Source organism: Cucurbita moschata, unplaced genomic scaffold, assembly GCF_002738365.1.
Source record: "Cucurbita moschata cultivar Rifu unplaced genomic scaffold, Cmos_1.0 Cmo_Scf00022, whole genome shotgun sequence".
Lineage (NCBI taxonomy): Eukaryota > Viridiplantae > Streptophyta > Magnoliopsida > Cucurbitales > Cucurbitaceae > Cucurbita > Cucurbita moschata.
Genome location: NW_019268538.1, coordinates 3,516,319 through 3,533,386, shown reverse-complemented (window position 1 = coordinate 3,533,386; position 17,068 = coordinate 3,516,319). Strand labels below are relative to the sequence as shown.

The window sequence follows — 17,068 nt, the reverse complement described above, 5'->3', positions numbered from 1 at the left end:
AAAAAAAAAAAAATATATATATATATATATATATATATATATATATATATATATATATATAGTTTAGTAAATAATCACCCAATATTTTGATCATTACTTCCGTGACTTGTAAATTTAAGAGAGGAGAGAATATTTATTCATATGATTCATTCATAGATATTGGGGTATAATTCATGTACATATGTATTATTCTTTTCCATTATAGTTTCAAATCTTAATTATTCAATATTATAAGAAATCAAGGAGAAAGTGTGGAAATTTAGAAATAATTTAGTTATATATTATTATTATAAATGTCTCGTTAAAACTCCATTTAACACGATAAAACGACCCCAAAGATTAACGAATTAAAATCGAAACTATAAAACATACCGAATCGAAACATGATTGTGAAAGTATAGGAGCAAACGAGAGGTCTATATTATATAATGTGAAGTATTTACATTTAAGCTTAAACCCCAGCCAAATCAATCAGGTACTCTCCAACTCATTTTTGGGTGACCATGAAATGGAAGGGATGGTTGGGAAGCAACAAGAGCAGTCTTCTTGGCAAGGTTTGGGCCGCTCCATTTGGCCCATATCCCATATGGGCTCATCTGAATTGGACCCATCAAGTCCAGCTGAAGGTGGGGCTGGATCCTTGAGTGGGCCCCAGCATTCAACTTTGTTGAATTCTGGGATCTTCGAATGGAAATAAACCCAGACCAACGCGTCCTGTAATTCTGGGTAATTGTTGAACAAGTCCACATCTCCATGGACAAACGCATTCAGAACCTGCAATTATTAGGGGGTAAGGTAAAACGGTAGAACCCAACAGCCCGTTCTAGACTTCAATTATGTCCAAAATAATGAGTGCGTCCTTAATGAACCTAAAATGAAAACAGAGAGAAGTAATAGGAGATCACCACAGGGAGTTCTTTGCGGAAGATGAAGTATCTGAGATTAGCACAGAGATCTAAAAGAAAATGGCCGCCGCTGATATGGCAATGAACATGAAGCGACATCTTTCCCTTCACCTTCTTCCACTCTCCCACCACTTCATCTCTTTGTAGCCAATTATACCATCCTTGCAGCTGCATTTTTAATCCATCAAACCACAAATTTACCATTTTTTTTTTTTTTACTTTATTCTTAGTTAGATCTATGTAAAGCTTGCCAGTTTTGGATCATTTATTCAACGACTTGTATTTCATTAGTAGTATCAATATTATGTTGAAATTTTCATTCTGGATTACTCGCGGAATCTATAAATCGAAAAGGGGGAACAAAAAAAAGGGGTTACCTGAGAGTTGTTAATGGTCTGAGAAATAGCGAGAGTAAGTTTAGAGGTAATATCGCTATGTGTAAGCGTGTAAGTCCTGGGAAATTTGCCAGGATGCTTCTTTTCATCCACTCCTAAAAACAGAACCTTTAACTTGGAAGCTTCAAATATGGCCGGCCCAAACAGCCTCGCTACCTGATCAACAAATCAAAACAAAACCCATCTTCAAAAATCCATTCTTTAATCAAAAATCAAAACGAAAAGAAGCAGAAATCTCGCATACAGGAACCATGGCATGGTTCTTCTTCTTGGACTTGCGTTTAGAAGGAAACAGAGAGGAATTCTGATATGGGTTTGAAGGAGCAAGAAGAACAGAAGAATTCGCCGTCAAACCCCTCATTTTTGTTTGTTCTTCTGTGATTCTCCGATGGCGTTTGCTTTTGGGGATTGGGTTGCAGAATTAGGTCCAGAAAGTCGGGGGTTGGTTCGTTGAAAAAGAAAAGCTCTGGAATGCTATTGCAGAAAACAAGGCTTCTACGAAACAAAAGGAGAAAAAGGAAAAGAAAAAGAAAAAGAAAAAAATTAGGGGCTTCTTTTTTCTTGTGTGTGTATTGGTTTGGTGTAATCCAGAAATTTGGAGAATTAGAAGCGTGTTGGAAATGAATTGCGTTGCCCCTCGCGGTTGCTTCAAGCACGCCACTCCCAGCGCTCTAGTAAGCTTCCAGCTCCTCCACCTTCTTACGTGGACGGCTGCTTAAACGACAGCGTTACCATAATTGACTTTAATTTCCTCCAATCACAATCCTTCATTAATTTACCCGCAAACCTTTCATTTCTTTTCTATTTTAGTGTACGCAAATGTTTTCTTAAATTGCTAATTTATTTTTATTATTTTTTCTCTCATGTGTATTATTTAGCTGAATTATCTCTAATTATTGAAATCTAAAACTTTAATTTAATTATTAGATAAAATTGTAAGTTTAGAAATAAACAAGATTTTATAAGCGTATTGATAAATAATGTAATTTTAAAACATTGGTTTCTTGTTATATTTTTATTTGTTAAGTACTTTAATGTAGTTTTTTTTTTTTTTTTTCATTTTAAACGTGGACGTCCCTACCTGTATAATTATTTTAAATTACAATCAATAAAGTGAATTTATTTCAAATTAAATCATGGTGGGATCGTCTACCTTTCAATATCTCACATGTAACTAAGCACGAATAAGATTCTTACCCCACTTTCAAGATTGTATGTTTCTACCTATATCTCTCTTTTGGCTAGATGGGAGAAAGATTGAATTTTTTATTTAAAATTTAGATTCGATATGTGATGGTCTTTGCATCCCGCTCTAACATGATCATATTACTTACTCTTCGTTTTTATAAAATTATCTCCACAAGTACACGAATCATTTTAACATGTTCACTCAAAGCTATTCACTCAAAATGTCACGTCAATTTCTGTTGTTTGAGATGCGAAATCTCGTCTTCTCCTCTGTTGAAAAGAAACAACCTATCGCTCAGTTTGAGTTACAATATGAATACAAACAACAATTTATCCTATAACTTTCTGTTTTTGTTGTTTAGTGTGCTTGACCACAAAGCATTTTACAACGTTATTCATGAGCCAAAAACTATAGATTTATTAATCACGGGATGGAATTGAAAGATTTTTGCTTCTAAGCTAAAATATCAATTAGCATTTAAAACTTTAAATTCTAAATATTTAACTAAAAAAAATCCATTGGGTAAACAATAATTTGAAGAGTTAAAAATTATACAACACGTTCATAATGAATTCTGCTTAAAATTCTGAAAACCACGTAATGATCCTACATTCTCTTACATCTTATTTCTTGCATCTAAACCGAAGTTTATTCTTTTTCCAACACGATCTTAGGAAAATTCTTAATAGGTCACCCAACATATAATTGCTCCAATCAAAATATATTTAATTTGGAAGTTTTTTAAAATCGAAAAGAACGTAATAACTTAATTTATTAGTATAAATAGTAACTTTCAATTCGGGTAAAATCGCTTTATAAGTAATAAGACAAATTTGAGCTGATATAATATATAGTTTTGAAAGGAAGAAAAAAAAAAAAATTAATGTTATAAAGAAGAAATTTGAGGGTTTAATTGGTGGAGGTCATTATCATGAATCCCACCAGATTTGGGGAAAATCAATCAATCTGAAGGACAGCCAATTTTGGGTAAAATCCTAATTTCCAAATTAGGGTTCAACTTTTGGGAGCTTCAATCTCTGTGTACGATACTGCACATGGGAGAGAAAAGGCCATAACCCTAACTTAACTTAATATGATTTCATTAAACCACCAAATTTCCACATTTTTTTTTAAAGCAAAGTAACCATAAAAAGAGAAACACAAACATGTTATGCAGTGAAACCACATGGAAAAACCAAGTAGAAAACAACATTATCCGACAAGGAACGCTTCCTAAATATACAGATAGTTTGATTCCTCGTAACAGTATTTAATCAAACATTTTATCAGAAACCAATTTTTTTGGTTTCACTTTTAGTGTTAATACTGCATGTAAAAAACTCACCTTTTTTTGGGGTTCAACACAAAGCTTGTGTCTTTATTAAGTGGGTTGATTATGAAGATATCTACACAGGAAGCCACTGCCACCTCTTCTGTCTGATGGCCCTATGAACAGTTGGGTCTCAACATCCATGGCCTCTTCTTGGCGGTTCCATTCACTTCCAACCTGAAAAAACATTCATTTTATTGTTTGAATTTTATGGATTTGTACGAGGAACAGTTGTAAGGAAATTGACATTAATCAAAACAAAAAAGAATGCTTAACCTTCTTCAGGAGAGCTGCATTTTCTTCCAGCAACATTTTCTCCTATTCACCAAATCAAAATTCAAATCACCAATAGTTTTAATTCATTTATGTAAATAATGTTATGAAAATTACCTCTTCCTTCAGCTTCGTAATTTCTTCCTTCAGTAATTGATACTGAAATTGAAACAAAATAAGAACAAATCTAAAAAGGGGAAATGTTTTAGAATCTGAGACATGAATGTACCTTTCTTGACCTAATTTTTGTTAAGCTTCTTTCAATTTGCCTTTCAAGCTGCTGTAACTCTTCCATGGAGCACAAATCCAAGCCATCTCCCATTAATTTTCTGTACTATTTCATGAGAGCTTCAGCATGTTTGTAGATTAATAAATATGTAAGAAAATAGGAGAGAATTTTTTTTTTTTTTCTTCAAAATAATCTCAAACCTTTTACAAACTTCAAGGTGCTGTAACTTCTTAGTCATGGTAAATGAGTCAAATTCCTTCTCCAACTTTCAATCCAAACAAATTCATCAGTTCGTCAGATAATTCAAACACATGAAACATAAATAAAAATAATAATAAAAAAAAAAACAAAACAGATATGTTTTTGTTTCTGTTTGATTTTCGATGCTTATAAGGAACCACAAACATGAATGTGTATTAGAATCAACCAACCTGCACATCTTCTAAACCTTGGTTGTTTGTACACATAATTTCTTTGGTTCTGTTCTGATACCGATCAATTGTCTTGTTCATACTGAAACATCTCCATCCCAACAACAAAATTAACTCCACATTCAAACTTAGAACTTAATATTAATTACTCATTTTAATCCAATTTTAATCCAATTACAACATTCAACCTTTGTTCATTGGAAAGATTGGAACTTTAATCAAAGGGTTAGTTTAAAATGAAGACCAAGATTTCCCATGTTCATTGGGATATGGCCTTCAAAGCCATGCGTGGAATTAAATAACCAAATGGGGCATCGTGAAATTTGATCTCCCATTGGATTCTGAAGCTAAATGTTCTTAATCATGTCCCTATTAAAGTTCTTATAGCTTCCTATTTTTGGATAGCCTAGCATTTGCTTAAATTATTTTATTTTATTTTATTTTTTTTTGTTCATCTACAAAGCCTGAGAATGACCTTGGAGATAGAGAAATTTCATTCCTTTTAAGGACTACTTTTGATTCTAAGCCTTATGATTATTATTATTATTATGCTTCAGTTAAATACAACAAAACTAGAATAAGTTTATAACATGAAATATTATGAACATACATTGAAAATATACAAAATTTATTTTTAAAAATTGTTGAAAAACAAATTTACAAAGTGATCCTCAATTACTCAAGAAGAAACAAACAAAATAATGTAGTCCCCAGACAAGCCCTAGATCAGGAAGAACAGTAAAAAAGATTTGAAATGAGTTTAAGGCAGTGACCCATTAATGCAAATCTTGTTGGGGTTAGGTAAATAAGAGAAGGACGGCAGTACTAATTTGATTGCAAAGAGAGAAAGAAATAGAAGAGCCAAGGGAAATAGACAGTGCCCAAAAGAAAACAAACAAACACATAAGTTAATTAAGAATTAACCCCAAAAGGACGGTGATTTGAGAGATTTGAAGAGAGGTTTTTGTAAATAAAGGAAGAAAAAAAGTACCTGCAATTTGAAAACTCATAAAGTTTGCCTCTTGGAGAGAAAATGATAAGAGCAACTTCAGCATCACAAAGAACTGATAGCTCAAAGGCCTTCTTCAGCAGCCCATTTCTCCGCTTTGAGAAGGTCACTTGCCGGCTTGTAGCATTCTCTATGCGCTTCATTTGAGTTTTTCCCCTCACCATTTTTCTTTTCCTTTACTTTCTCACAAAAATGCTTCCTTTTTCAACAACAAAGGTCAGATTTGGACAAAAATCTCACGAAAAATACAAAATTGATCAAAACCCAGAAATCAAAACAGAATTTAATGAAACCCCATTTGGATAAATGGATCAAAAATCAAATTTTTACAAGGCTCACCTCTGAAAGTGGTGGGTTTTTTGAGATATGAAAAGAGAGAAAAGAAAGGGATTGAAGTAATGGTTTGATTTCTTGTGGAGAAGAATGTAGTGGAGGATGAGTTTAGCTTGGAAGAACCCTAGAAATGTAAGAGAAGATGAAGAAGAAGAAGAAGAAGAAAAAAGGCTTAGAAGGAAAGAGAATTTGAAGTGATGAAGAACCTGATCTCTTTCTTTTTCGGGAAATCTCAGGAAACAAAATATAAACCTCCCAAAAAAAGAAACCAAACAGAATAAAATGCAACCCATTTCCATGCTTCCCCTTTTACTCTCCTTTCATTCCTTTCCTTTTTCCCTCACATCTGGGTGCACAAGGGTTAGTGTGCCACCAGCTCACGTGGCGACACGTAGCCAAAGTGACTGACAACCTCTTATGGCGGTGACCCTTAGAGAGGCAAAGGAGGCATTTGATGGCGAAGCAACCAAACATTCCTGTCGGTTGCCGGTTAGACTTAAGAAGCCCGTTTTAGAGAAGGGAAGATTTTTTCAGTTGGGTTTTGGTTGCAGCTAAAATTTGGAGCACCGTAAAAGCTGTTTCGTTTGAGGGTTTAAACAAATGTTGCTCCGTACGTTAAAATTTTGATGGGTTTTATTGTTCCGTACGATTCGGTTCTGAGCTGGACCAACGGGATGCATCCACGTCGTCCGTCGGGAACATCGTCCTACTATGTCACGTGCCTCTTCCTCCTTGATTGGTGAGTCTTTTCATTTTTGTATTTCTTTTTATTGGCAAGTGAATAATCTAGGGAGAACAATTTCCAATATTTGCCATTTCCAAATTTTGTTTGTTTTATTGGGGTTCATATGCTAATTTAACTTAAATCCGAGGACTGCCTCCTAAATTAGAAGAAATGGTCGCCTTCAAATAAATTTTTTACCTTTTAAACTATTTTTCAAATACGTTTTTAATTATGTAAATCAAATTACTCAAAACATTCTTACAAACTGTGAACAAAAAAGGACCAACAAAAAAAAAAATAAAAGGTGCATCCAAAGTTTCCTTTAATAAAGATAGTTGGTGTTCGAATTTAATTAATGGAATATTTTCGTGTAATTTCTTTTAATTAATAATCTACATTGGATATTCTATAAAAAATAATTTAAATGTCGAATTATTTATCGTTAATTCAAACATTACTCAACTAATTATTACTTAAAAGTATTATACTTGTTTCTCTCAAGCTTCTAGCTTTTTAATGCTCGTTCCTACCTTATTATATTTTATAAATAAAAAGTTTAATTTAATAATTTTAATAATTAAACCAGATGCGGATAAATATATCACAAATAAATCCTTTGGAGCAATCAAATTTATTAAGAAACATATAAATTTAGAGTTGTATGAGAAATGATAATATATATTTTTAAGAGAGAAATAATTATGAGATACAATTAAATGGAATTTTGAAAAATATAATTTGTGGGTGGTTGTGAAGAAACAGCGTTTTAAATGGTACATCACAATTTAAAAAAAATAATAATGAAAATAAAGAGAGAAATATGCAGCAGTATTCAATTTCTTAATAAGGAAGTATGAATATTTATGTATTTTTTCTGGAAAATGGATCAATATTTCTTGAAGTAGGTTGGTGTGAAATTACAATCCAACCCCTAGACTGCATTCATGATACAATTTGAAACAATAAGTCAAGCTAGCTAGCTAGCTCGTCTTTATTTGGCTTCTTCAATTGATAATTTATTTTTTAATTTCAACTCTAAGAAATCAAATAACTATAGGTTAATTAAAAAAATATTATATTTTTTAAAAGAAGAAGACAACATAGTAAGAATTATAATTAAAAATGCAATTGTTTAGCTAAAAAAATGATCTTAAAAAACAACTACATTTTATTTTAAAATGGTAGAACACAAATTCCAAAAAGGATAAATAAGGTAATTGCAAATTAGGTAGTCAAAAGTAATAAACAATTTCTTAACAAGGAAGTATTCATATTAATTTCTTGAAGTAAGTTGGTGCACAATTACAATCCAACCCCTAACCTTCGTGTAAGAGATGCATTTTTTTTTTTTTAATCGGGCCATCATCGAATCCATGTTCGCTTTAGTTTGTTAAAGGTTATAAAAATTTAAGATGTAAAAATATATTATTGCATGTATTTTAAAGAATAATAAAATTAAATTATAATTATAAAATATACTTTTAATGACGAGCTAGAGATAAATTACATTCTAGACCAGTAAACTAAATAATTAAAATATTATTTAGATTTAAGGAAAATTCACGACAAACAAAACAAAGACCAAACAAAAAGTTTATATAATTTTATTAAATTAATTTATTTAAGGATAATTTATTAAAATTTATTACTTTAAAAGTATGTGAATGATAATTAAATTAAAATTTAATGAGTTAAAATTATTTTAATATAAAGGTAATAAAATTGTTTAAAATATTTTATTTATATAAAATTATGATTGCAATTCTAACCCAGATATTATTTTGTAGACATATTTTTTTTTTAGATATGGCAAACAAAACTTTCCTCAACAAATATTAAATTACTCACCGTCTTAAGTTTGATGTAATATAAGTTTCGGTTATTTATTTATTGTAATTATAAAATAAGCAATAACGCGTAATTTAACAAGGAGAAGTAAATGAAGAAGGGATTGCAATTAAATCCACATTCTCAAATCCTTTCTCTCATTTCTTTCCTTTTACCATTTGTGTGTATAAAACACAGTGAGCAACTACGGGGTTGCAATTCCTAAGAGATCGCTCATGGCGTCGCCTTCTTCCTCTGAAGACCCTCCAAATCCACCCCTGGAACAACAGCAACAGCAGCCGCCCAAGGAAAAGGAAAATGAATGCCTATACAAGACCAAAACTATTCAATTTCTTGGCCGCTCTACGCCTATTGTTCTCCAGAACGATAATGGTCCATGCCCTCTCCTCGCCATATGTAATCATCTCTCTCCCTATCTCTGTCTATCTATCTATCTTCCGCATGTTAGGGTTTCACTCTTGATTGCTATCGTTTTCTGCTCTGGCCACATTTTTCCTTCCTTTACGTGAGACTATTCGGACGCCTGTTGTTGCTTGTTTGAATTTGATTCCGGTAGAGTAGGTAATCGCGTGGGCGGGTGGTTTTTGGTGGATTAGTCGCATATTGGATTGGAGATTTGGAGTTGAATTTATGTTCTTCTTCTGTTGTTTTACTTGTGCTTATCTGATCGCGGAATGTTTGAGGGCCGTAACGAGTCCGTCTGTGCCAATGCTAAATTCTCTTATGGAATATGTTTTTGTCAATGGTGATCGAACGTTCAGTCGTCTGTAGTATGATTGTTTTTCATTTATTCACTCTGCCTATTGATTTATTTAGAAATTGAATAGTAATGGCCATTTTAGGGTTTATTACTCTCACTCTCTTTCCCGTTTCCTGATTACTTAGCATCTTCAATATTTTGGTGACCGGAGTGTCCTAACAGACCCACACTTCTTCCATATTTTAGGAGTTAACTTCAGTTTTCCTTCAACCTTTTCCAAAAACGTTCATGGGTAGATGACTTAAAGTTTTTTTTTAACTATTTCTGAACGAGACAGATTTGAAATGAATGTATTTAGGATTTTTTCTATCTTTCTTTAGATCATTGGAATTTTTATTTTTATTAATATTATTATTTTGTATGATATTCTTTTGATCCACGAGAAGTTCCCATTTTACTTTGTATGATCATTAGCTTTCTTTTAAACAATAACCTCAGGATACCGCATAGAATCTTCCCATTTTATTCTAGCCTTTTATTCTTTCTCTCTATACGAATAGAATTTTAACAAATATTGGAAATCGCCCACACAACTAGACTTATCAGATCATAAACACGAGGGTAAATGATCTGTATCTTCGGCATTTTACTTTTGTCCTCTCAATTTCTGGTTTGTAAACTATTGCCCACACAACTAGACTTATTCTATCTGATGTAATACTTGAGTCTATTTTATTAAGCAACCACAAGTGCACAATACAAGGGTAGACTAAGCTTTTAATAAACAAAGCTTAGTGCTGTTAACAGACTAAACCAATACAACAAAATTGATCAAACTCTGTAGCTTACTGTACAATTAACTAGTTATTAACAGGAGTTAGGGACAAACAATACTCTCAACGTTTTCAAATTATAATTGCTTCTTAAAGGAAGAGAACAATAAAAAAAATGAAGGAGAAAACCATCGAACCCTTTTCTCATTAATTGTGATAAAATATACAGTGCAGCCATATTTATAGGCTGAGGAAAAAACTCCACTCATGTCTTTAAAAAAAAAAAAAAAAACCAGTTAATTACACTGGCTCTAGTGAGCTGTCTTCAAGCTACTAGTAATCTAAAGGAGGGGGTCGGTAGATGTTGGAGCCCATTAGGATCTGTGATCTGTTTTGAACTCCCAGCTGTTGATCTTCTAAAATCTCACCATAGATTTCTCTTGTTTCAAACATTCTGAATGAATTATTTCTACTCTTGCATTTATAGATTTTATTTTCAGTAGAATAGGAAGTCGTATTATGACTCTAGAATCTCTAAAAATGAATAAATAGCTTACTTTTCCATAAATATAAATTATGCATTATAATATTATATGTGCAATGTGCTGTGCCTGGCTTATCAGAATATTGTGCACCTTTTTTTTTTTATGTTGAGTTTGGTTGTTTTTGCTACTGGCTTGGATGTATTACAAGCAATAGATATTAGAATTCCAAAGTTGTTAGCTACCTGAAGATTGATGAAAACTGAAACAAACTAGTTTCATAGCAATATTCAGTTACCTAAGGATGCTCATTCTATTAAGATGCTTTTATTTTTACACTATTTGGTGTCTTCTGTTGTTTTTTTTTTTGTTAGACTAGTAAAAATCCATCTTCGGTTATTCACGTTGGGGCTGTTGCAGGCAATGTTCTCTTGTTGCGGAACAACTTAAATTTGGGTCCAGATGCAACAGAAGTATCGCAGGAGAAATTGTTGTCTCTGGTCGCTGAACGGTTGATTGATTCAAATAGTAATGTTGATGTAAATAGTTTTCTTCTCTATACTCTTTGAAAGATTTCTCTCACCCCATTTTCTTCTTATTCAGTTCTTATATAAACTCTTTTTGGGTAACAGAACAAAGATGCTGGTTTTGTTGAGAATCAACAACAGAACATTGCTGATGCTATTGATCTGCTACCACGGCTAGCAACAGGGATAGATGTAAATATTAGGTTTAGGAGGTAGGTATAAGCTTTAGTCCTCTCCTAGTCCTTTTGTTTTCTTGTCTTTTTCTGAACTAAGTTTAATGTTGTACTTGCAGGATTGATGATTTTGAATTCACTCCAGAATGCGCCATTTTTGATTTGTTGGATATTCCTCTATATCATGGTTGGATAGTTGATCCTCAGGTTCTTATATACTTTCTTTCTAATTACTAAGATAAATTAAATTAACAATACTATAGAGTTTCTTGTGCTCTATGTTGATTTTCATTCTTCCTATTCTCAAGTTGTAGGCATGTGACTTTATCAATGTCTTGAAAGTCTATTTATATATTTGGTTCCTTCATGACTTAAAAAGAAAAAAGGTTTTATATTAGGGATCTTAAATCTCTTGGTAAAATCCATTTTTGTTGGTCAAACTCTGGTTGCCATGGTTGAATTATTACAGAATTAGGGGAGATGTTTAATAAATAGAAGTGCAGGTAATGAAGGTTTTGTGGTAGGCTTGGACTGATAATGAAGCCATTGTTGTAAACATTGGACTGATATTCAAGATGTCTGCAATGTAGCCTACAGGGCTTTTGGTCCCTTGGATCCTCTGAACTTGATCACTAAAGAACTATGTTGGATTCTCCAAGGCTACCTACTAGGCTGTTATTTCTTAATATGCCACCACCCTAGAACTTGTTGGCAGTTGGTACAAAGATATATTTGTTACAATTTTTAAAACTCAAATATATATATTGAAAAAGTTTACGGACCACCCTTTATTGATAGTGGGAATAGAGCTCTATCTTTATTCCGCCATTTGGTTTGACCTTCCTACTTAAATTCAAGGATATACTTCGTTTCCTACTGTTCTTTCTGTGTGCAGGATCATGATACTGCTAGTGCAATTGGTTCCAAATCCTACAACGCTATTATGGAGGAGCTTGTTGCTCTGGAAACACAGCACATGGAGGATCAATGTAGTAATAATCCTGAAGATGATTGTATTGATTTTGTAGCTGCAACAACAGCAACGCTTGGAGTACCATCTCCAAGTCTTTCAAAAAATTGTTCATTTGATGAATCACCTCGTTCAGTCTCTGATGAGCAACGAATGAGAAAAGGGGATCTTGAAGAAGAGGCAGAGTTGTTGAGAGCCTTGAAATTGTCTGAATCTGTAACACCAATCTCAATGGATAATCATGGTGTTGTCGATTCCGTGGGGGACACTAATGCCACCAAATTGGATGAGGAACCATCTCCTGAAAAGGTTTCAATCATAGATGCCGTGGAGAAGGCCATAATAAAAGACATTTGTGCTGCAGGAAATAATCTTAACCAGCAGCCCAGTTTATCCATCGAAGATTCTTGCAGAACCTCTTTGAGCAAGAGTGATGATGAAGGCGTATCACAGGAGCAAGTAAGCTCTTCACCGTTGAAGGCTGATGTGGGAAAGCCCCTTGAGACTGTTGAGTCTGAAGGGCATAAGATTTGCCCTGACATGTTGGACAATCATGAAACATTAATTGAGACTGATCCCATTTCTGGAAGAGAGAGTTCATTGGTGAATGAGAATACTGACGATATTTCTCACAAGAATGATATGCCAGCTCCTTTTGAATCAGTCGATCATAAACCGGTAGATAAGGAAGACTCAAGTGAACTATTAGGCCTATCTTCATCTGTTACCTGTACAGATTCAGCAGATGGTAAAATTCAATGCGTTGATGTACCTGGCGGTTTGACTTCAACTGTTGGTAGTGAGCCCATGTATGAAGGAGAGGAATGTATATTGGATGCACGAAGTGTGGTTCTTGCAGCTCAAGAGCCTGTATATGAAGGTGAAGTGGTTCTTGCAGAACAAGGTTGTGGAAGCTCAATAAATTTCCCAAATGTACCGGCAAAGGATGAAATTAGTCCAAAACAAGGTAGAAGTGATTTGTATCATAAAGGTTAATGATGTTTCCACTTGCCAATATTGTATTTATTGCCTTAAAACTTATCAGGAAAAGCCTCTTAATTGTTATCAGGGGAGCTGATCAGGAATTTCTTAAAGAACAATGCAAGTCAGCTAACTTTTTATGGGTTGGTTCTTGCCTATCGTTCTCAATTTCTCTGCTGGACACTTTTGTTTAATTTCACTGGTATTGTGTAGAGCCTCATGTTGTTATTTCTTTTGCAGCCTCTTCTCCTTACAAGATGGACTTAAAGAGCGTGAACTTTGTGTTTTTTTCCGGAATAATCACTTCAGCACCATGTTTAAGGTCAGCGAGAATTGAAATTGAACCATGTTTTCTTTTTTCTTTTTTTTGACTGCCAGAGCCGTGGACCATTGGTGGGTTTCAGCTTTACTTATAGTTGGACCATGGTGGGTTTTGCTGACCAAATACTTATAGTTGAACAATAAATACCAATTTTTTCTCATCTCATCTTCAGCTTGATGGCCAGCTTTATCTCTTAGCTACAGACCAAGGTTACATTCATCAACCTGATTTGGTGTGGGAAAAGCTAAATGAGGTAAATCTTCTCAATGAACTTTCTCTATATGAGCATAAATAACTTATAGTGGGGCACTTCATTAAAAATATATAATAATAATAATAATAATAATAATTTTGCTTAAAAGAATAGTAATAGACATCATAGCAACATGATAGAAGATTTTCTGACAATTATTGAAATAGTAAATTTTACTTCGGTTCAAGGGAGGATTCAAGTGCTCAGTAGCTCTCCACCCTCTGTTCACGAGACTAATGCCAAAAGGATGTCCTCAACAAAATACTCCAAATAGTCATCCCAACTAACCTAGGACCCACAGGCAGGCCCAACACATTACTAACTTTCACATGAAGAATTTCTCAAATCCACTCTTCCTCCTTTCCTAGCATTCTCCTTAGCCACTGGAGGCCTCTCACATAGATGATAGTTTAATACATTTGAAACGTCTTTAATATGTTCACCTTGATATTTCTCTTAGCTAATCTTAAACTCAAATCATGCCCTGCAATTGTACTAGCGGAACTTTGCTTTTATGCAGTTTGTTAATTATTCTATCCAACTTATAACTTCAAATATTTTGCAGGTGAATGGAGATACTTTATTTATGACGGGTAATTTCAAAGAATTCAAAGTAGAAAGTCATTCTAATGAATCTTGGGATGAACATAATGCCATGGCAAGCACCGCGGTTTGTGTTATATATATATTTGAACAATTTTTTACTGCCCTGATATATTTTTCTTTAGCAATTTACCAAGACTATTTTGTACATGCTGCAGGATTATCTTGCAAGCATTGATGCCACCAAACATGCCGGATTGGATTTGAAGTAACTTTCTATCTCGTTACTTTTAGTATATTACTCTTTTTACGAAAGCATGCAAGGAATGCTGCAAAACACTTCCTATCTTGTTATTGCTATTTTTCTAGTACATATTTTCTTATGTTTGTGTTTATTCGCATTGGTTGGGAGCTTATCTCTCAGGGAACTAAACAAGTGATTCCTGCCCCCCCAATCCTTGCATGATTTCATTCCCGAACCATATAATAATTTGGATAGCTGGAGTTTATTTAAATACCTAATTGTTCTTGTCAAAGAGAAAAAACACTCCAGCGTTTTAGACATTCACTTAAAACTCCAAGTACTGGCCAAATTCATTGTCAGTTATTAATTTAAAATTCTAGTGGATATGTTTTGCAGACTAGAGCTGATTGCTGATGATCACAATGGTATTTAAATTTTTGCAGTTCTGACCTGCAATTAGCAATAGCCCTGCAACAACAGGAGTTTGAACAACAACCACAGCGGCAAAATGTGCAGCAGCCATCTACTGGCGGCAGTTCAAGGCTGGTCGTGGGTCCTCAGGTATGTTGTTCTTGTTGCAGGCCTTGTACTTTCTCTTCATGCTATAGATCCTCAGTATCAATTTTTTATTTTTTATGACATAATTCATCTGGACCTAGCCACCTATGATTTCTGATTTCCATAGTTGTGGTTTTATTTATTTCTGCATTTGCTTCACGTTTTCAAGCATGTGAAGAAAACTCCCAAAAAATAAATGCTAGGCTAAATTACAATTTAGTTTAATTTTCAAAATTATGTCTAATAGGTATAGAAACTTTAATAAATATTTGATAGGTCTCTAAACTTTAACATTGTCCATCAATGCTCTTAACTTCCAATTTATGTTTAAAAGATGTTTGACCCATTTGATATAACCAAACTAAACTGATGTAAGATAACTTTGTACATAAACTATCAGTCTAATTGTTTTTCTTTAATATATATTAGTCAAAAGAGAAAGGCATATTTAATTTAGGTCTATATATTTATAAACCACCCCATTTCCGGAATACTTAAAATAGGCAGGGGGTTGCATTTTGCAGGTGTCTAAAAGTAGTGGAAAAACCCCGCCATCTTCTTCCGCGAGGACTGACGCAAAACCGAAGGAAAAGTGCAGTGTGATGTGAATTTTGGCTTTGCAGAATCCATAGAAAATCATTTTTATTTAATTTTATTTAAATTTTGTTCCCTGTAAATTGTTTGTTTGTTGTCTTCTTAACAGCATATATCACCACATGCTGTTGACTAACCTAATTCCTTTATGAGAGTTTGGATACAGTTTTCCATTTTGTATATATATTTATATATTTCCCCACTCCCATTTCTTTAGGCTCTTCAAATCTTTTTCTTCTGAATATTAAGATCTGAGACGGAGAGATCATAAATTTTGGGGTTTTACTAGTTACTTGTGTGTGTGAATGAAAGCCCGGCCCACAAGACATTTAGGGCTTGTGAAATTGGGCCTTCAGAGAATTAGAAGGCCCAAATGTGGGGCATGGGATTCTTAATAGGGTCGTCGGCAGTTTGGATGTGGGAACAAACAGACGTATTCGTGATTCAAAGTGATGCGTGGGCGGTTGGATTGTTGCTCCTTTTTTTTTCTTTTCTTTTTTTTTTCCTTTTTCATAAAATCCCACTACTCATCTAACTGTTACCATAGCCCACCCACTTATTTGTTCGTCACCTTCTATGTACTGAAACTGAGATACAAATTTGATGGGTTTTCCATATTTTTATTTTTGTTTTTTCTTTTTATAAATATTTCTAGTTTGATTCTTTATGCGTTAGAAAAGTTCTCAATTCCTACCCTTGAATTTCATGCCTTTTTTTTTTTAAAATAAAAAACAATCAAGATATTTTCATAGAACAATCTCGATGGTTATAAATAAAATTATTTAAATGTCTTTTAAATTATTTTTATTTTTATTTTTAAGAAAAGCTCCCAATTCCATCCAGAGTGATATTTACTTGAATTGATTATGGTGATGATTATAAAATTTTTCTGATCCGAAAAAATGACATTTCTTTATATTGTTTTTGGCTGACCTTACAACATTTTCATGAAATATAAATTTGAAACACAGTCTTAAGATTATATACACATAAATATACATGAGCGATTTGAATTAACCAAGGGATTGACTTTTGAACATTGATAAAAGAAATGCAAGAGAAAAACAAAGGACAAAAAAAAATCATAAGCAGCGGATGAAACAAAGAAAACGATAGCTCAGGGATGGTGTGGATCCCACTCTCTGATTCTGACAACTCTCTATTCTTTCTCTCTCTCTCTCGTCCAAATTTCCCTTAAACCCCTCACTTTTATTTTTCTTTCTTTTTTGAATATTTGATTAATTAATTAGTATTTTATAAATCTTAAAAAAGTGGGGACCAC

General features: G+C 33.3%; 3 protein-coding genes across 5 annotated transcripts; 1 reads left to right on the top strand and 2 right to left on the bottom strand.

Moving 5' to 3' along the window:
- Positions 1–397: 397 nt before the first annotated feature.
- LOC111459528 (protein STAY-GREEN, chloroplastic-like) lies at positions 398–1,949 on the bottom strand. The gene is made up of 4 exons (XM_023102474.1): positions 1,545–1,949; positions 1,283–1,456; positions 906–1,073; positions 398–774 (listed from the first exon to the last, which is right to left on the bottom strand). Exons 1-4 carry the CDS (start codon positions 1,659–1,661, stop codon positions 472–474), a joined length of 762 nt encoding a protein of 253 aa, XP_022958242.1. The 5' UTR covers positions 1,662–1,949; the 3' UTR covers positions 398–471.
- A 1,697-nt stretch (positions 1,950–3,646) lies between these two features.
- Positions 3,647–6,397, bottom strand: LOC111459529 (agamous-like MADS-box protein AGL19). Of its 2 annotated transcripts, none has more exons than XM_023102477.1 (8): positions 6,101–6,397; positions 5,744–5,956; positions 4,753–4,834; positions 4,522–4,586; positions 4,322–4,421; positions 4,210–4,251; positions 4,096–4,137; positions 3,647–3,996 (listed from the first exon to the last, which is right to left on the bottom strand). In XM_023102477.1, the coding sequence occupies exons 2-8, from the start codon at positions 5,923–5,925 to the stop codon at positions 3,871–3,873; spliced, it is 639 nt and encodes a 212-aa protein (XP_022958245.1). In that variant the 5' UTR covers positions 5,926–5,956; positions 6,101–6,397; the 3' UTR covers positions 3,647–3,870. The 2 variants fall into 2 exon arrangements, with proteins under 2 accessions (XP_022958245.1, XP_022958243.1); XM_023102475.1 differs by having other exon boundaries at positions 5,744–5,960; positions 6,101–6,381.
- Positions 6,398–8,788: 2,391 nt separating this feature from the next.
- LOC111459599 (ubiquitin carboxyl-terminal hydrolase MINDY-1-like) lies at positions 8,789–16,006 on the top strand. Of its 2 annotated transcripts, none has more exons than XM_023102582.1 (12): positions 8,789–9,062; positions 11,042–11,160; positions 11,254–11,360; positions 11,441–11,528; positions 12,217–13,258; positions 13,361–13,415; positions 13,513–13,594; positions 13,767–13,847; positions 14,413–14,505; positions 14,609–14,658; positions 15,078–15,195; positions 15,717–16,006. In XM_023102582.1, the coding sequence occupies exons 1-12, from the start codon at positions 8,882–8,884 to the stop codon at positions 15,798–15,800; spliced, it is 2,100 nt and encodes a 699-aa protein (XP_022958350.1). In that variant the 5' UTR covers positions 8,789–8,881; the 3' UTR covers positions 15,801–16,006. The 2 variants fall into 2 exon arrangements, with proteins under 2 accessions (XP_022958350.1, XP_022958349.1); XM_023102581.1 differs by having other exon boundaries at positions 8,791–9,062; positions 14,413–14,517.
- Positions 16,007–17,068: the final 1,062 nt, after the last annotated feature.